This window comes from Phoxinus phoxinus, assembly GCF_949152265.1.
Source record: "Phoxinus phoxinus genome assembly, chromosome: 12".
NCBI classification, from domain to species: Eukaryota; Metazoa; Chordata; class Actinopteri; order Cypriniformes; family Leuciscidae; genus Phoxinus; species Phoxinus phoxinus.
Genome location: NC_136887.1, coordinates 27,687,829 through 27,709,195, shown reverse-complemented (window position 1 = coordinate 27,709,195; position 21,367 = coordinate 27,687,829). Strand labels below are relative to the sequence as shown.

The following is a 21,367-nucleotide window of genomic DNA, read 5'->3' as shown; positions in this document are numbered from 1 at the left end:
GGCTATCTTAATTAGGATTTGATTAAGATAATGTTAATTATTGTTATTATTTATGTTATTTGCAGTAACATTTAGTTTCACACTTACCTCAGCTCGGAAACATTACAGAGATCTTCACAATCTTGGATATACATATTAGGCATCCATTCATAATAGTTCTTATTTATTTTTGCAATATGTATTTTAGTGGATTGGAATTACATGCTGTGCAGAATCATCCATTATGCTGAAAGTGTTGTGTATTTTCTATAAACTTTTCACAGTCTTTATCAATAAGATGCTTTGAAGTATATATCAATTCTCTGCATGTTTAATAAATTCAGCCTAGACCTGTGCTGCTTTACTCACATTCAAAAAGAAAGTAAGGAAGAAAAAAATCTACTGCGTGATAAATAGCCCTGCACAGTCTGCCTCCAAGCTTTTGCTACGCTACAGCAATTCTTCACGTTGACACACATCTACTTCCTCTGTTGGGATGTTTATTCATATATCTATAGATTGCTTTGAGAATGACTTTCAGTAATCTGAGTCATACATAAAGGTTGAAACATCGAGTGGAGAATAAGAATAAAACCTTTTTTTAGATTTTTATCAATCATGAGAAAAGTAGCTATCTAGTGCAGAAGCTTTGTGAGGTTAATTCTTTAAAGTGGGTATATTTTAATATTGAATATATTAATGTATGCGTAATTTAACAATCTTGTCATTGACTGTTTTTATACAGTGGTGACTAGTTGTACTTGTACTAGTTGTCAAAAGTGTGTTTAACCTACAGAACCTTTCAATTCAATCTTTAATTTTTATTACATACTGCCATTATTTATCTTTGAAAACATGTTATATCATGTTAAAAGTCATGGATGGGGACATTTTAAGTTGACATGTTTGAACATATTTGAAATTGAAATTAGTAATTAATTAGGCTACTAATAGTTAAAATTCAAATTAGAATTTAATATTCTTTAATATTTGTAAAAAAGACGTTACATCTCATAGCGCAAGAAACAGACAAATACAACAGTGTAACCTGAGACTGAATATGCTCAATTTCTCTCTTCCCCTTTGTATTTGTCTCCTCTGAAGTGGTGCTGACCATGTTTAATGTATCAGAGGATCCGGCTCACTGCCCGCTTGGCTACTTCCCCTGTGGAAACCTCAGTACCTGTCTTCCTCAGCTACTACACTGCAATGGTGTGGATGACTGTGGAAATCAGGCAGACGAGGAGAATTGTGGTTAGTTCAGATTCCTTACTGTCTATCTCTTGCCATTTACTTTGTGTGCTTCTTCACCTTTTTATTTTAGTTTACATTACATACATTTTACATTGAATTTTACTATAAGCCAGTGGTATTGGGCTTACAACACCAATATTTACGCTACATTGTACAGATCTTTAATAGGCTACCACACATCGACCGTTCTATTTCTGTGTATGAGTGATTTTTCAGTGACTCTTTCTGCAGGTTAAATGGTTATCCAGCTGGTGGTTTCTTTCAAAAACACTGATTCAGTCAGAAAGATGAGTCATTGAATTATTGCAAGTGAGTCATTCAAAAATGTTGATTCATTCATGAACGAAACAAGTGAATGAAACACATTGAGAAAGGGGAAGAAACCAAATGTGTTTAGTATTTCAGCAATAGAGATCAGGTGTGAGGTCTTCATAGTATATGGGTTGATTTTATCTTCTATCCTTCTTTTTTGCATATTGTCTTTGATTTTTGTGCTATTCTGTCTATTTCTCAGGTGCAACCATGTGCCAGTTGAGTTTGCATTCATTGCTGGATGCTGACTAATACACAATCAGTTAAATTAAAACAAAGATTTCTGAAATTTTCATCTGCACAGTTTGTCATATTTCATTTATTATCTCATCCATCTCCCTGAATAATGGCAAGCCTATCAGTGAAACAATTTGGTTTATCATGGTTTATCAAGCCCTGATTTATTTTTTTCCCCCTGCAGGATTATCTTCTAGTCCTCAAAGTTATCTGCTGAAAAAGCACTGATGAAGAAACAACTAAGTTGTAATTGTCCTCCCACATTAAAATCAAATAGCATTGGTTGACTTGTTAACAACTACCTGCAGATGATTTATTTTTTTACAAGAGAAAACCTACAGTGCTGTTTTTCTTGTGAAGACACTGTGCAAATGGGTGGTAATTTCCCAGTGATTCCTCTATGATCATTTGCTCCAGCAATGTCACAACATGTTATAATGGCCCTAGATGTTATGTAGGCAGTTTTGATAATGTCATACTTGTCAGAAACAGAGCATGCCCAGCTGTTTGGCAACTGTCTCACAGCATCTGTCACAGCGACTGTATCAAACTCAATCTTAAGTGTCAACATTTGGCCCCTACAGCAGTGGGCACCATGTTTAACCTTGTCTTACTCGCTTTCGCGGCCTTTGTACGATGGAGAACAGGGGGAGATTAAAAGGCCTCGCATCGGCACCAGACTGTAAAAGGTCAGGGCGAAGGGAAATGTCACATTGTACATAATATCTTAAGACATTTACTTAGCCCTGTGTGTTGAGTCGAGCAGAACAGGATAGACAGGAAGTGAGAAATCCTCTAATGCTTTTCCAAATCCCTGAGATTGGTATTCCGAGCGTTTGAGATTCCACTCCCACCTTTCTTATCACGTTCACATTGTCGTAACTGAGTTATCAAAGCTTTTTCAGGGCCAGAAAGGTCACTGACGGATATCTCTGTAAACTGTAGGTATGAATTATCCTTAGCACCTAGCGTGCATAGAGATGCTTTCTCCCGCTGTTCTCCGAAAAGTTGGGAATCGATGAAAGGCCAAGTGACCAGTGATAAGCTGTACTTGAGCTTTCGAAAGTCAAGAAAGAGAAAGAGAAGAAATAGTACCTTTTAGATCTTATAGATAATGAAGTTTTGTATAAACAATTGAATATAAAACGAAAGCGGGATGCGGGCCCACTCGTAGTCAATCTCATTCTGTCTCTCTCTCATCTGCTCTCTCATGGGGATGAAAGACACATTTTGACTGGGTGACGCCACAAAGAAAGCCATTTGTCATGTTTGCCATGAACGCTTTGAACCTCAAGAGCTTTGTCAGATTGTAAAATTCAAGTCCCTCAGGAGTAGACTATTCATCTGTGAGATCATATACATTTTGTCATCACTAATGGTGTGTAGCTTTGATTTAGCATCGGATTAATCTGAGAAACTAAAGATAGATTGCCGGACCTCAGACAGTCATCCACTATGGCTGTGATTTAGCCTATTCAAGATAATATTTTGTCAGCTTTTTTCCTAATTTGTGGATTTTCCTCTTCTAGAAAACATAATTCCTGTATCTTTTGTGAGTTGTTTTAACGGTGGTTAAATTGGATTGTTTTGTTAGCTGAGATTGAGACTGGGTCTGTCATTTGGAGTTTGGATTCTTTCTCAGTAATCCAGGGAATCTAAAATGTCTCAACAAGCTTTCTTCTGATAATGAGTTTTGCAATACCAAATAAACAAAGCATTAAATTAATCTTGTCAAACAACAAATTGCTATGTTATCCCACCTGTTTATTAGGCCAAAAGTACCTTCAGCAAGTTATGGTGTATTTTATACTTGTAACGTATTTGTAACAGTTCGAAACCTTGCTGAGAATTTTTTTTCCAGAAGAGCTTTCTTATTACAAAAAACAATTGATATATTAAAGAGATGTGCTGTATGATTCCCCCCCCCCCCCCCGCCACAAGTATTAGCCCTCTCAGTATTTGATTAATGGCCTTCTAGTTTAAAAGAACAGCCAATCAACAAGGTCATGATGCACAGTTGGATATGTGACTCCAGGCAACTGCTGAAAATGCTGTAATCTCTGATGGATTGGTTAAAGGATTTAAAAAACATATCATAATTAATTATCATATGCTGAACATGTCATTTTGGGTTTATTTTAGGAAGACACGAGAAGTAAATCCCATCAATTTAGTTTGCGTGGCTTAAAATGCAGACTGCAATGTTAATAAGGTGCCACGCTGTGTATTGATTCAATGTCCATTCATCACATCCCAATCACAGAGTCATTATTTATAACTTATTTACAATTCCATTATCGAAATGTGTAACTAAAGGATTTTTCAGCAAAGCAAAACAAGGTTGGCGGCATTTGCCCTTGCACTGTCAGGTTTGAGGAAGGGATGAGGCGAGGACTCCTGAGGCCGAGGAGTTAATTGGGTTTATTAATTAATTAAATAACAATAATAATAAAACAAACAAAAACTACCCTGTGGGGGAAACCAGAACCAGCAGCTAGACTTGGCAGGAAGCAGGTAAACACAACATACATAAGATGCCGATCTGGCACAGGACTGAGCACACAGGGAGAATGAACATGGAAGGAAGTCAGGAGGGTAACAAGAGAGCAGGTGGAGCAAATAAACCAATACTCAGGTAACAAGAAGGGCGGGCTTAAGACAATAGACAGTAGAGCACATGGCACATAGAAACAAACATGTCAAGCCATGTGCTCACACCAAACAAAAACAAGAGAACATGGCCAGTGAACACAGTCACAAGCCATGTGCTAAAACAAGACACCAGCACACAGCCAATGAGAGCACTCAACGGCACAAAATGCATGACAACATGAAAGCATGCAGCCAATGAAAAACACAAGCCATGTGCTACACAGCACAAGACAAAAAGAAAGCACACGGCCGATATAACACAAACCGCGTGCTACACAGAACACAACACACACGGATAGAAGAGTCTATCAGTTTGAAGTATGTGTCTTATTACATATAAATGCGTTATATTATCTTAATGCAGTATGCATGTTTTGGATATTCATTATCCAACATGGATAAAAAATACATCACACAAATTATATAATTAGGTTATGCAAATAGAGTACTTAAACATTTACAAAATTATACACATTTTTATTTAGATGTGCTTATCCAGTACTTCATAGAGGAGTAGGTGAATAGTGCAATATACTTCAAAATAGATCCTCTTAAAGAAACAATCTCACTCACGTACTCTTTAAGCAGTATTAAAAGTTTGTTGAAGCAGCATAATTATACATTTTGCGAGTTTTTTTTAAACCAGACATAAATGAATTAATGAACTCCAATGGGGTAAGTAACACAGTCAAACTAATCAGCCTTTTGTTGACTGGGGAGTTAGATGGCAATGATCAAAGGGCCTTTGCAAATACATCACAGCTCTTCATTGAAAGTGAGATCTTTTGAGAAAAAGAGTACTTTTATTTTGGGCTGTGGTGTAATGTTAAAGGATTAGTTCACTTTCAAATAAAAATTTCCTGATCATTTACTCACCCTCATGTCATTCCAAGATATCCATGTCTTTCTTTCGTCAGTCGAAAAGAAATTAAAGTTTTTGAGGAAAACATTCCAGGATTTTTCTCCATATAATGGTCTTCAATTGAATGTCTCAATGCAGCTTCAAAGGCTCGACACGATCCCAGCCAAGAAATAAGGGTCTTATCTAGCGAAATGATCGGTCATTTAAAAATAAATAAATAATAATATTATACTTTTTAACCACAATTGGCCATGCATTACATCATCGCGTTGGAAAGGTCACGCATGACATCGTTAAACATTCAGGATAAGCACACGTAAGCACCATTTTAAGAAACTGACACAAATACATATAAATATGTGTCATTCAACATACAATAACTTTGAACGGTCCTCCTACTCCAAACTTGTAAATTCCGACTACGTCACGCCTGACTTTTTCAACGTAATGTGTGGCGCATCTCAGAGATAGTACAAGATGGGGATTTGTGGTTAAAAAGTATATAATTTTTTAGAAAATGGCCCTTATTTCTCGGCTGGGATCGCGTCGAGTCTTTGAAGCTGCATTGAGACTGACATTTGAACCTTCAAACCGTTGGTTGCCATTGAAGACCATTATATGGAGAAAAATACTGGAATAATTTCCTCAAAAACCTTAATTTCTTTTTGACTGAAGAAAGAAAGACATGGACATCTTGGATGACATGAGGGTGAGTAAATGATCAGAATTTATTTTTTTTGAAAGTGAACTACTCCTTTAAGGACCACAGGGTGAAATTTGGTTTTCACATGAAGCTTCACTGCTGATTTTCAGGCCAAACTCACACCTGCTGCTCTCTCGTTGTACAGATATGTTATCTAAAATTGGTGAATGTAGTAATTTAGTATTTGATGAATTAATGATGACTTCAGCTCTGTGGGCATTAATAGAATAATAAAGTCATACAATAGTAAGACCTGGAACCATGGAAATCTTTTCATGTTCACAAACGCTCAGTGTATTTTTAATGAAATATGTATCAAAGACTGTATCTTAGATGTAAAGGAAGGCCATTTTGTTTATATCTAAATGAAAGTGTTTAATAAACATGAAAAGATCTGTGAGCGATTGATGGGCGGTAATGATGATGATTGTTTTTGTACCTAAACAGCTTTTTTTCTATGTCTAGACATGATTACATGAATGTTTTAAGCAGTTTGTGCTTCTGCAGCAAAGAAAAGAGGTTTCTAACAATTAAAATCCTTGGTTATAGTGTGCAGCCTGATCTCATTAGTATTCATTAGTTTGCCCTACAACAAACTTGTGTGTGTGTGTGTGTGTGGTGTTAATATTATAATTAATATATATATATATATATATATATATATATATATATATATATATGTGTGTGTGTGGTAAGGTTCAGAAGATGCGGGAGTGGAAGGAAGAAGAACACGGGGTCGGCAGTTCAGGAACTCATGGTTTTTATTCAACTCTTTTCTTATTAAACAAAAGTTTGCGCACACAGCGCTTTCACCGTATCTCAATACAGCATAACAAAATCACTCAAATCAATTTCTCTTTGTCTGCGTCTCTCCGTCCATGCACACGAGTTCCCAGGTCTCTCTCTCCCAAACACTCTCTGTGGATCCTTTTTATCCTGTCTCTCCACACCAATCACTGCAATCAGACACAGGTGTTCATCATTTGCACTTGACCCACTTACAAGCGTTTCCTACCTCTCTCTCTCTCTCACTGCAGCATCTGCGCCCACGCCCCCCTTGCCACAATATTTATATATAACTTTTTGCCACACTTGCCAATGGCTGGCGACTTCAGAAAATGTACCTGTCATAAATATTTTTTTACAGGCCATGTTTTTGCCAAAACAGCCAGTAATGACAAACATTTTAGATATCAGTGGAAATGTACAATTCTTCATTCAAAGTTCAATACCACAGCTAAAACTACTTAACTAATATATCATTTTAAATATTATTAAAGACAGACAAACAGTCAATTAAAAAAAATAATAAGAACAATTAATCGAATTACAAGCATGTCTTGATGTCGCACCATTAAAAACGTCATCAGAGAAGAGATGTGTCACTCTCACACCACATGGACTCTTGTTTTCAATCAGTACTGTTCTTCCTTGGTTAGTTTGTTGTCATGGACATTCATTAGTTTCAGCTGTGCACCTATCAATCATCTTGTTATTCTCTCATTATTTAAGTTCTGTTTGTGTGTGGTCTCCTCTATTTGTAGTTGTGTTTGGATGTACCTAAAAAGTCTGCAATGATACGTGAATGTGGCTAATGTGTTAAAGTTAGCACAATGAAAGTTGTCAGTTCTAGCATAAAAAGTAATGGTAACACTTTACAATACGGGTGCACTAATATGCATTAATTCATGCTTAACTAATGCACAGATAATCATGTGTTAATGTATTACTCATGAATAACTAAACCATTAATTAATGATTACTGCATCAGCAACTAATCAAGATTCTAAATGATTAATAGATTAAGTAATATATTAATTGTTATTGTGTCATAATGTGTTAATTCCTTAATAACATATTTTATTAACTAATAGTGTAAATTAATGCGTTAATTACCACAATGGGTTGAAGCCATGTACTTCAACTTCAAATTGTCTGCTTTAATTAATCATTAGCTAATGATTTGCAAATGTATCATTATGTTATGACTTTACTTGTTGAGGTACATGACTATTAACTCATTGTTAAGTAATACAGTATGCCATTTATGGCTTTTGACAGTTTGCACATGCAGTGAATGTAATGTCAGAGAATGTGTTTGAAGGATGAGTAAGTTGGGCTGCACACAGATATCAGCACACCAGAATCTGAACTCCTGACGCTGTTACACTGTGTTTAAACTGGACGAGACCAGCTGTGTACACTGGACATGACAGATCATTGCAAGTCCAGTTGTCCATCGTAACAGAACTAGCGCAAGAGCTCGGAGTACGTCAGAAATAGAGTGAGGCATCAGTTTACTGTCGGGGGTTTGTCGTGTAGCGTTGCGCCGCATCCAGTGTGGTATCACTGACTATAATAGGTACTATTGTCTTTGTCCAGTCTAGACACAGTGTTATGAAATAGCAATGCTCGGCTGCATGTTCTCAGTGTTCCACGACCTCAAGCTTAACCTGACAGTGCATGAACAACAAGATAATAGATGGTAATCAACATTCAAAAAGGAAGACATTGCTGCCTATTATGCATACAGACAAGTCATTAGGTAATATCCAACTACCTCTAGATGCAATCCTGTGTAGGAATATTAATTGTGAGGATGAGAAGCATTGGAGAGATATATGCTCCATGTATGCTGACATAGTACATGCTCTCTATGAAGGCAGTAAGCCCTATTATAAACGTAAAAATAAAAATAAGAACCATAACAACAAGCCTGGCTGGAAGGAGTCTGTGGCTGGATATCATACGTGGGCACGGGAGGCCACTAAATCATGGGCTATTGCTGGTAGACCTCGACAAGGTCCTGTGTTTGAGCATAAGAAGCTCACTAATGCAAGATATAAGTATGGCATTCGCTTTATATGTAAAAATGAGCAGGCCATGAGGGCTGATTCCATGGCAAAGAAGCTCATAGGTAACAATGTTAATGGTTTTTGGAAAGAAGTGAGAGTTCTTAATAACTGCAAGACATCTTTACCATGCACTGTTGAAGGTATCTCCGGATCAGACAAAATTGCTAAAAATTAAAATTGCAGACAAAATTCACACAAAAAGTAGTGGCGACAGCACTATAGTACCTTATTTAACTGTATTCACATTGATTTGTATAAAGTAGAGCGCATTGAGAGTAATACTTCGGTGGAATCAATGGTGATTATGTCACATGAGGTACACCACGCCATACATAAGCTTTCTGATAACAAAGCTAGTGGATTGGAGCATTTTATCAAAGGTATCAAACATGGCACTGATTTGTGTATATGCTCTAAAGGAAATTGTGAACAAATATAGAGATAAAAACTCATCAGTTCTTATGCTTTATTGCTTCTTAAGCATTTGACCGTATAAATCATGGTAAATTGTTTGACATATTAAGGCAAAGAGGGGTGCCCATGTATATTGTGAGAATTTTGGCTTACTGGTATGTATATCGCCAATATTCTCTTACGTAAATTTAGGGCATGTACGGCTGGTGTAAAGATAACTCTGTTCAAAGCATATTGCACACCGTTATATACTGTGTACTTGTGGTCAAATTATAAAAAAGGCAAGTCTTTTAAGTTTATTATGTAGTTTGTCAAATAATACATTTTTGTTATATTCCTCATAAAACTATAATTTTGAAAAAAATAACAGGATATAGGTTGTGGGTTGATACAGTCTTGCGGCATCATAGATCACAGATATGTAGCTTAATAAATAAGTTATGGAATGTGGTTGGGGCATTTGTCACGTACGTGAACATTCACTTTACTTACACTGTCATCATTTGTCTGAACCTCACTATGTGGAACAGTGTACATGTCGAGGCTTTTCCTGGGCATATTAATTATAGTTATCTTTCTCATCTCGTCTTTTTCAAATCTGCCATTTCATGGTTCTCCGTTTATTTTCGTTGACCCTATGAAAAATCTGTCAAACTTAGAAACCCATGAAATGGAGAGAAAGTAGAGGGGTGTCTTTGTTTGAAATTGGCCCTGATTGAGGGAGGGCCCCTAATTTTCTCTCTGATGTCTAATGGTCCCATCATTCTCTCATCATTTAAAAGTGAAAGGTTTGGTAGATTGGAGCACTGGAAATGTTCCTCTGGCACTCTTTATACAGGACATCCAGTGGTGATGAAACAGATGTAAGTCAGGTTTTCAGTGTCACAAAAATAACACTCTTAATATCATCTTAACTTACACTACGGGTGAATATGACATTTATAATGTAAATGTTTTTTAAACTATTCCTCAAAGAATCCTAAAGAATATCTATAATTGTGTATATATATATATGATATACAGTATATAATATTATGATCATTATATATATATATATATATATATATATATATATATATATATATATATATATATATATATACACACACACATACGTACTGTATGGTACTCTCACCGTCAAATTTATTAGGTCAGCTAAGAACAGGAAACTGTGGCTACAATTCACAAAATTCACACCAAAATTTGACAATAGAAGATTGGAAAAATGTTGTCTGGTCTGATGAGTCTCGATGTCTTCTGTGATGGTTGGGTCAGACTTCAGTGTAAACTAAATGAAAACATGGATCCATCCTGCCTTGGTTCAGCCTGGTCGTGGTGGTGTAATGGTGTGGGAGATATTTTCGTGGCACACTTTGGATCCCCTATACCAATTGAGCAATGTTTAAACTACCTGAGTATTGTTGCTGACCATGTCCATCCCTTTATGACCAGTGACCACAATTCTGATGGCTACTTCCAGCAGGATAATGCACCATGTCACCTCAAACTGGTTTCTTGAACATGACGATGAGTTCACTAAAACTCAAATGGCCTCCACAGTCACCAGATCTCAATCCAATAGAGCACCTTTTGGATGTGGCGAAACAGGAGATTCGCATTATGGATTATTCGCATTTGTCAGCAGACAAATCTGCAGAAACTGAGTGATCCTGCATGTCAATATGGACTAAAATATCTGAGGAATGTTTCCAACACCTTGTTGAATCAATGCCATGAAGAACTAAGGCAGTTCTGAAGCCAAAAGGGGGTCTAACCCGGGTACTAGCAAGGTGTACCTAATAAAGCGGCTGGTGAGTGTGTGTGTGTGTTTATAAACTGTATATATATACTTATTATACTTATTTATAAAGAAATAAATATAGCCTATTTCATTCATTTTATTTACTTCCCATATATAGCAGCAATTAAGTAGACATTCATTTCTTTAGATTGCTGTTTATTTGTAGAATGCCTAGAATGCAGTGGTTACCTTTATAGTTTTTGTAATCATTTTGTTCAATTTGCCATGGACCAGCCGTATAAACAAGGCCATTAATCTAAATTTTACACAGGAAGGGGAAATATTACCTCAGCACTTAATCTTCCTTGCCATTTTACGTTTCCTTTGCCAAGCCAGAAAAGATGCAGTGTGGTGATGCTTAGATTTTAAAAGCGTAACTGCTCAATAAGCGTTCATATGTTTTGCAAACTCTTGAGCATCTTCATTACAGTTTTTAATGTAACATGTTATCATAACAAAGCCACTAAATAGATATTACCCAGTATCGCAGATCAATCATGTTGTGTTGTTAATAGACATTATTAAGTGGTGGGGAGCCTTTCTTTGGAAATACCCTCAATTGGGTATTATTATGTTTAATGGGGTAAACTAGAAGTAATAGAAGTGCACAGTCCCTGTGCATTTAAAATCAATGAAGAGGTCAAAAGTTACAGATGGGTTTCCACTCTTTTCATGTAAGGAAAGATGATATGGTGTCTTTACTAATGGCTGCCTCAGCTGCTCAGTATAATCAACAGTGTGACTGCTGTAATTGTGACATGAGGCTGGGTGGGGAAGAAATCACCTTTCAGAGCCTTGCTAGGACGCAAATTTCCTGTCAATGGTGGATTCACACTTATTGGAATGCTGTTCACTCACGTTGTGTGTAGTTTAGTGTTAAAAGAGATGCCTTTCCCCCCGAGTGATAGAGTAGAGGAAAATATTGCAAGATGTAAGGGTTTAGTTTTTTTAAATAATACTCCACCCCTAAATGAGAGGAACAGCATGTTCTCTTAAAGGAATGGTTTATGGTTTGATTCTGTCAGTATTTATTCACCCTCATATTGCTTCAAATCATTCCATATCTTTTCAAATAATATCCTTTTGTACCCTGTTTGTAAGATACCTGTAATAATTAAGGGAGAATATTAATTGAGATGCCAGATAAGAGTTATTATGCTAAATCATGCAATTCGAATGTTACCTACGTATTCTACGCAATATTTCTGTATGTTTTTTTCTGTTTTTCCTGTAAATTGTTTTAAAGTGCAGTAATGCATTTCTTTAGAGTGCCAGGTTGCTCGTTATTTTTATGAATGTTTGACAGGTATCCATTTTTTTTCATTACAGTTTATGAAAGTCATCAGCCCTGCCATTTTGGCATTTCAGTTTGAAATGAGAGATTGACTTACTATGCACACCACTAGATTACAATTATGGTATGACGTAAACAAAACAAACACAAACAAACACTTTTTTTTCTGTTGATGAAATATTAAGATTAAATGATATTTGATGTATGTATATATACAATATAAAAAGTCTAAAATAGGGTCATCTAAAATTGGCTGCCTAACATGTCTTACTTTCTTGGAAAATGTATTTACCTCAAAGACTGTTTGAGGTGTTTGTACCACTGCTTAGATGTTTAATTAACGTTTGCATTTTCACCCATGCTTAATCAATTACCTACATGACACGAAAGGAATACCATAGAAAATTGATGGATAATGAGCTACTCAAGCAAAGTGTTGGCTGTTTCAGCATCACATTTCCTTTATCCTTAAACGCTAGTTAAAATGAAATATGTTAATTGTTAATGACCCCAGAATACATTCTCTTGGGCAGTTTGCTTGCATTTAACCATGTCTAATTTGGCTGAAGTTATAATATTCAAACAGAACAGAAAGAGCACCAGTTAGAAGAGTAAGAATTACTGAGATAAATTTTTTTTAGTCAATTTTAGTAACAAAAAATATGTATACAAATTATGTATAAAAGAACACAATTTTTTTACATCAAATCTTTTTTTAAGAGAACATCTCTTTAATTGTCCCTACAACCACGTGCATATAGTGTGTGTTATGTTCTATTATACTTTAAAGGATAATAGAACATACATCTGAAAGTGTCCTCTTTTATTTGTTTTCAAATTCAGCATGTGGGCACCTTAGGTCCTGTTGACCTTGAAGAACCAAAGTAAATCACACTAGTCATTCTAGTTTATTCAATTTATCTTCTTAAAATGCTCAACTGTGGACATAAATCTATCCATCCATCCATCCATCCACCGATCCATCCCCAGAATGTGTTTAATTAAATGCCAGTGTGGCTCTCCCAGCCTTTGGCAGGTCAGTATCCTCCTGTGCTGACCACTTGGACTGAGTGGTCGACGCTCAGTTAAATCCCACTGGTCACTAGTTTATTCAATTTATCTTCAAATATCTGCAGTCCATCCATCCATCTAGCCATCCCATCTATCCCATCCATACAATCCCACCCCATACATCCAAGTGTTTAATTAAATGCAGAGGGACAGTGTGGCTCCACTAGCCTTTGGTAGGTCAGTATCCTCTTGTACTGACACTTGAGCTGAGAGGTCGATGCTCAGTGAGGCAGCTGGATTATTAATAAGATGGTCAGGCTGAAATTTTATAACAATGAATTGTAAAAAATTGTAAAAGCAAATTTTACGTTAAGAACCCAGCTTGAGTCTACGGTAGCTTCAACATTACATTCTTTACAGGTAGTGTATGCATTATGCATTATTGTCTGCAGTGTATGTATAAATGCATAAAACTGATTATTTGAATGTTTTTGAAGTAAGTCTCTTATGCTCACCAAGGCTGGATTTATTTGCTCAAAAATACAGTAAAAACAGTAATATTGTGGAAAGAATTTAAAACAACTGCTTTCTATTTTAATATATTTTAAAATGTAATTTATTCCTGTGATGGCAAAGCTGAATTTTTTCAGCATCATTACTCCAGTCTTCAGTGTCACATGATCCATCAAAAAATCATTCTAATCTGCGTATTTGGTGATCAAGAAACATTTCTTAGTATTATCAATGTTGAAAACAGTTGTGTACATTGATATTTTTTTAGGATTCTTTGATGAATATAAATTTCAAAAGAGCAGCATTTATTTCTAACAGTGTAGAAGTCTTAGGACCATCATATATCTGGCGCAATGCAGTGCAGGCAAGTGTTTTTTGCTAGTTTCAGCCCTATCATCGTACAAATAGGGCCCTTAATCTTAACTGTCACTTTTGATCAATGTAATGCATCCTTGTTGAAAATGTGTTGATTCCTTGAAAAACTATTTAAAAACAAACTCTTGAACAATAGTGTACATGTACACTGCGTTTGAATACCTAAGAATACAAATGAGATCTCCCTGACAGTGACTGATGAAGGCGGATTGAGAAAGGCGGAAGGTTGTTGGAGATGTTAAGTGTGAGGCGTCGGGAGACAGGAAATGCCACGAAAGATGCTGCTTCATTTCCTCCACAACTTTTGTAGTTGCCAACCAGTGTCAAGATGATTGGCAGGGGTTGCTGAGTAGGTTAACGTGATTCTTAAAAAAGATCAAACCCAAATGTGTTATGTATTATGCAACTTCCCCTGAGTGAAGGAGTGGAGGCACTTTTGTTAAACCGAAGACCCTGCAAAATGGTTCTTAGCAATTCGAATTTTCTATTGTGGTCTTTGCTGTACCATCATTGTGCCAATACTCTGTCACACCTGTGAACACCTATGCCACAGCAAATTGCTTTGTTTGCAATGACAAGCAGAGTGTGTTTCATTGAGTAACCCTTTATTTCCTGTTTTTTCTTCTAGGGGACAATAATGGTTGGCCACATCTCTTTGATAACTATTTTGGCATCCCCAGTAATAACCTTGGGACTAAGTCAAACGCCTGCTGTGAGTATTCTCTCATTTTTATATTTCAGAGGTTTAAGCTCTGCAACAGTTCAGAAAATGTGAACTTTGTAGAGAATGTTTCTTTTAGAAATACTTATTGTATGTACAATCTGGTTTAACACACGGCAGCTGTATTTTGTTCTTCCACATGCTAAAACAACAGTGAGAGATGGACTGTTAGAATAATACACACTTTCAAATCAAAATTCAGTCTGACATGTACAGTATATTGCCATTCACATTATTTAAATAAGCACGCTAAAGGTGTTTAAGAGAGTACCTCGAGTGCACGTGTAGCCATTTTGTTGTCAAAAAAGATTGTCTGAGATATCGTTTTGATTTATACACTATACTGTTCAAAAGTTTGGGAGCGTTTTTGAAAATAAATTACTACTTTTATTCAGCAAGAATGCTTTGAATTTATCAAAAGTAACAATGAAGAGATTTACATCGTTACAAAAACATCTATTCATTTTTTAAAATTTATTTATCAAAGAATCCGAAAAAAAATAAGGATTTTTGAAGGATCATGTGACACTGAAGACTGGAGTACTGGCTGCTGAAAATGCAAAGAAAATAGTTATTTTTTTATTGTAATGATATTTGCTGTTTTACACTATTTTTATCAAATAAATGCATAGAAATTAAGCATTTAAAAAAATCTTACTGTCCCCAAACCTTTTTAAGTAAAAATGACGTGACATGTAGCCAAGGATAGTGTCCCAATTTGTGCTGTGCATTTCATCCATCCAAGTGCACACACACAGCAGTGAGTTTTGAACACACACACCCACACCATTTTTGTTGCGACGCCCGGGAGTGTTTTGGGGGTTAGGTGCCTTGAGACTGAGTGTAAGCTGTTCATTCACTCCTGCCGGGACTGAGACTCGAACCCGCGACCTTTGGGTTACAAGTCCAACTCTCTAACCATTAGGTCACATCTGCCCCAATAGGTACTTCTGGGATTTTGAACGGTAGTGTACAGTACTATCATAACTTTATTCATTTAAGGCATTTTGCTTTTATCCTAATGTACGATGGAGAAAATTACTTAATTAGTATTCATAAGCTGTGACTGGTTTGTTAGAGCAGAGCTTTATTAGTCTATGCAAGAGCTGTAAAATATATACTGTATATTTCTAGCAAATCCAAGCACTTGAACACCAGATTTAATAAACAGCCAATTGTCTTGAAATTAAAGGGTATAATGAATACATGTGGATACATAATATTATAGCTGGGATGCTTGTATGCTCACTGAAATGGCTCAATTTGAATGATTCAAAACAAACAAACTGAACCTACAGTTGATTTTCATGCTAACTGTTAAATAAATCTTAATGTTCTTTTAGGAGTCGATTCATGTCCCACTTTGATATTCTGTTTTCTGGCTGACTTGCTGTGTCAAGCAACATTTTCCTGTCAGATGCTGTCAGTTCAGCTGTATTTACTTCAGAGCAAACAAAAGCACCTGATCATTCCCAAACATCACGTTATGAATCCCTGCTGTGCTTTTATGTGATTACAGCCTTTCCAGTCATCAATATTTACTCTGTTTGGAGATTTTAAGGCTTGATGTTTGGAGTCATGTGTAATGCTCTGTTGATGCCAAAACACGATTTGACAGAAAGATTAACAGCTTAGAATGGACAGCCGCGGTCTGCATATTGCTGGGACATCACTCACTTTTCTCCTATGTGCAAAAAAAGTTTTCTCTCTCATTTAAATTTTTTTTTTTAAATGCATTTTTTATGAGTTATAAAAGGCTGTTTGATCGTTTCAAAGTTGTATTACTCTCAGACTTGGGCAGGAAATGAAAGAAGATTAGGACAACCTCTCATAATAACTCTTAGACAGCTCATATCTTGAGGCTTATAGGTTTGTGGTTGGAGGTGATAGGCAGTATTGATCACAGATGCATGCTCAGGTGGAGCTTGGGTGTCTCAAAAATCTGTGAAATTGCAGTGACACTGCAAAGCTCAAATAAACAAACATGACACTGGACAATATGTGTTCAGCCATTTTTGCGGTGACTTTTAAGCTGTGATTTTTAGTGGATATAAGTCAGTTCCTCTCAAGTTCACACAGGCACGCAGGCAAAGGAACCACAGGTGGACACATTATCATCACATTATGGACCTGATGGACATGTTCACTCACATTCAACAACCAGAAAATGTCAAAGCACTGATTTTGTCTTAATTAGGAACCATATTGTTGTATGATTTATTTATTTTTGGTTACACTTTATTTTAAGGTGTCCATATTACAGTGTAATTATACATTTTTACACAGAGTAATAAAAATGAACTATAGGGTTAGGGTTGGGATTATGGTGTCGTTTAGGTTTAGCTGCATGTAATTATGCACACAATTTATTATTATAGTAACTACATTTAACACGTGTAACAAGGACACTAAAATAAAGTGTTACCTTTTTTTAGTGTTGCCTTAAAAGTGTGCCAATGCTATTGTTTTTTTTTTATAATTGTCCTTTTACTATTTAATACAATGACATTTATACATGACTTAATATCCTGATAATTTTTTGACGACCACTGTAATCGAAATTGAATTGATGTTTTCATATGAATTTACATTAACTAATGGTATGTCAGTGTTTTATATGTAATGTAAAAATGTTTTGCAATAATCAATGGAAGTTATTTTAAAGTTTAAGCATTTCTGGTAGCATTAACTTATATGGAGGCCCATTTCAGCCACATTAAGAAAAAAAATCATCCATCAGTAAATTATAATTATGACATAAAAAGTTTGGATAAAGTCATAATTATAAGCTTTAAAAGTCAAAATTATGACATACTAAGTCATAAAGAGATTATGATGTGAAATAATAAAATTAATATAGAGTCAAACTTTAGATTGGGGTACGCATAATTTACTATTAACTAGAAGTTTTCCCTCAAACTCCTTATTACTGCTAAGGTAGAGTTAAGGGATATATAATATGGTCATGCAGAATAAGGCATTAATATGTGCTTTATAAGTACTAATAAACAGCCAATATGCTAGTAATATGCATGCGAATACGCACAGTTATTAGTGAATATTATGTACTAAAGAGTTGCCAATTATAGTAATTATGACTTTTATCTCATGATTATGACTTACTGTATCATCATTTTGACCTTTTTTGTGTCATAATTATGATTCCCCAAACTAATATTGACTAAGTCACTAATATTGTCCTGCAAGGAACTTAGGTCATTTACATAGTAAAACCGCTTAAGCAGTTTCAATTATATCAGATGTGATGGAAACATTCCCTACATGCACCCCAGCACATTGTTAATTAATGAACTACAAGCAGAACCAAGCAACCCGCACTAAAATGGCCTTAATAACCAATTAAAATCCAGCCCATGTTGGTAGTGATGACTCTGCTGTATTCGTCCCCTCATTACCAGCAAATGTAGCATCCCTTCCTCATTACCATCCCTTCTCCCCATTTCCCTCCAAATTAGTCACTGTGAGCCATCCTGGTGTATGTCAGAATTTTTTTTTTTTCTCACTGTCGCCTCCCTGCGTATTTTGTTCTGTCTTTGTGCTTTTACTTCCTTCTCCAATGTTCCATACAGATAAGACTCTATTGGAACAATGTGTGGGGCCACAGATGGCCGGTCGAGGCATTTCCATTCCCTGGATTTCAGCTAGGGCACTGTTTGCTCTGTTTAACTGCGATAAAGACTTTGTGTGTCTCGTCTGGCTGACTGTATTGAACTGTCCAACTGCTGACACCATCAGATTACACGTTTGTTTTCAGTCTTCACATTAAATAGACTTTTATTACTTTTAGTCCTTTATTTGTAAAAAGTGATCCGTTGACTTAACTTAAAAAAGTCAGGAAACCCGTGGCCTTAAAATTAAGTAAACCATCCGTAACTTGACAATTCCACATAACTTGATTTTTTCTTAATTGCATACAAAGTTTATTTACTTAATAATTTTAATTTTAACTTAATAATAAGTATTTAGTGTAACGCTATATAAAATGCCTCATTCATTCATTAATTCATTCATCACCAAACCAATGGCTTACTTAAGCTGCGATTTTACATTGAATTATACACTTGACCTTTAAAGATAAAATTTAATTGAGAGCTCAAATTAATCTAATTGGGGATTCTTAGGAATTTATCCTTAATACTAGCTGACACAGACCAATAATTTTGTGCTTATTAGTTCAGCATGACGGTTCACATATTATATATTACTACCTTAATGGCAGATCAAGCTGTAATTCTTTTAAATGTTATGTGGTGTATCTAAAATTCTCTCTCTTTCTCTCTTTCTCTCCCTTTCTGTCACGCAGTGCTTGGGGCCGTCCCAGCTGAGTGTCAGTGCAGGGACCTTGAGCTGGACTGTGACGGTGCAAACTTTAAAGATGTCCCCACAGTATCCATTAATGTCACCATGATGTGAGTTTCATGCCCTGTGTGTGGAGCGTGGCTGCAGTTTGTTGAGTTTGTGTGACTTTTTGGATGTGCATGAGATGCCAAAGCCCTGTGGCTTCACGGAAGCTGACTCTACTTTACACTACATGGTGAATATGTAGGGGATTGAATAAAGATTTGTCTCAAAATAGTACTTTATAAAACAAGAGATGATTGCATCCAAGACTAGTGTGATGTATTTGATTTTGAGTGTTAATTAACACTGAGTGCCTTCAATTTGTGAGCAGTGAAAACTGAGATAATTGCATTAAAGGTAATCGTGCCAATATTATTCTCCACACAACATAACTGTGAAGCTTGGTTCTCATTTTTCGCTCAGTGCCTCGTTAAAATCTCTATTATTCACATAATAACTGGCTGATATAAAGCTTTCTAGCAGTTTAATATGTGGATCTGAAATGCATATTTATGTATCAGTTGAAGCTGCTTCTTAATTAAGGACCAATTTCCTGTATTGCGGCTGTTTGATTTTCCGCTGTTCATTAGTATGCCACTGCCAAACAGTGAAATTCACATCTACCTTTCAGTAATGCAGAGAATGTGGCGAGGTGTATTAAATTCAACGTCACTCTCTGATTTCAAGTACACACACACACACACACACACACGCACACACACACACACACACACACACACACACACACACACACACACACACACACACACACACACACACACACACACACACACACACACACGAGGACTCAGGACTCTTACATGTCCTCATAAACCAATGTGTGTGTGTGTGTGTGTGTGTGTGTGTGTTACATGCATGTTATTCCTAGGTTTATGAGTCCATCTAACTGGATTAGTGCGATGGCAGATTGCCATATCAGTCTAAAGTAATATGATCTAAATGACGATATCAATGTCTCCATGTTCATGTGATATCACTTTACTGAAGTGTTGTCAGGAAATCCATAGCATACCTTTAACATCATATGTTTGCTTAGTAGATTGGTGCCTAATTGTGTCTACATTACGTCTACACCGGTGCAACCGTAGTTCCGACGCGTTACGCCGTAACAGCTTGAGGCTGTCTACACTAGACACTGTTGCAAAATCAATTTGTCCTTTGTGCCAGAAGTAGCGCAAGTGCTTCGAGCACGTCAGAAACAGAACGGGGCATCAGCTTACTGTCAGGATTTATCATGTCACGACACGCTGCATCCGGTGTAGACTGTGTGTCACTCAAATGATAGAGAATTCATATCTATCTATCTATCTATCTATCTATCTATCTATCTATCTATCTATCTATCTATCTATCTATCTATCTATCTATCTATCTATCTTTTGTCTATATAATGTTCTAATGTTCTAATACTATCGTATTTTACTTCTATTGTTCTGTCTATTGTTAGATAACTGTAAAAGTGTGTGGTGACTGTTGCGCTCTATTTTGATATGTAAATTTGACAATTTCGTTGATATTGCAGGTCTCTGCAGAGGAACCGGCTGAGGAAGCTAAATGCTGACATGTTCTTTACGTACCAGAGCCTTCAAAAGCTGTAAGCCTCTGTGCTTCACTAAGTATATCTCCACCTTGTCATTGGACTGTGTGGATGCTGTAATGCTATGAATGCTGCCTTGACATTATCACATGTGTTTAGTAAAACGTTGCTTGCTGGTCTTCACTGCGCTATTGTGGTAAGAAATGTGTGAAATAGAGAAGATGTTGAGTGAGATTAAACACTCCCTGTGGAATAAAACATTCAGTGCTCTCCACAGGAGCGAGCTAACAACTGAAGTACTTGAGAGATTTGTCTTTTTTTAACCTGACAAAAATGGCTCAATGTTTTTCTTTCCCCAGCTGTTGAATTTTTCAAGTGTGTTTGCATGTCATGCTCTCTTGTTGTGCGTATCGTCTAGTTGTTTCGTTCAGAAGTGCCAGCTGAGTCAAACTAAATCAGCCCCA

At 36.2% G+C, this 21,367-nt stretch overlaps 1 protein-coding gene across 2 annotated transcripts in view; it reads left to right on the top strand.

The window, feature by feature from the left end:
• rxfp1 (relaxin family peptide receptor 1) overlaps positions 1 to 21,367 on the top strand; it is a 40,341-nt gene that overhangs the window by 1,879 nt on the left and 17,095 nt on the right. Inside the window, exons 2-5 of one of the 2 annotated variants that reach the window (XM_079630423.1) lie at positions 1,084 to 1,233; positions 14,891 to 14,974; positions 19,308 to 19,413; positions 20,889 to 20,960. In XM_079630423.1, coding sequence (XP_079486549.1) covers positions 1,084 to 1,233; positions 14,891 to 14,974; positions 19,308 to 19,413; positions 20,889 to 20,960 — 412 coding nt within the window. Of the gene's footprint in view, positions 1 to 1,083; positions 1,234 to 14,890; positions 14,975 to 18,589; positions 18,747 to 19,307; positions 19,414 to 20,888; positions 20,961 to 21,367 lie in introns of those variants that run through there. The other variant, XM_079630424.1, reaches the window with a different exon arrangement.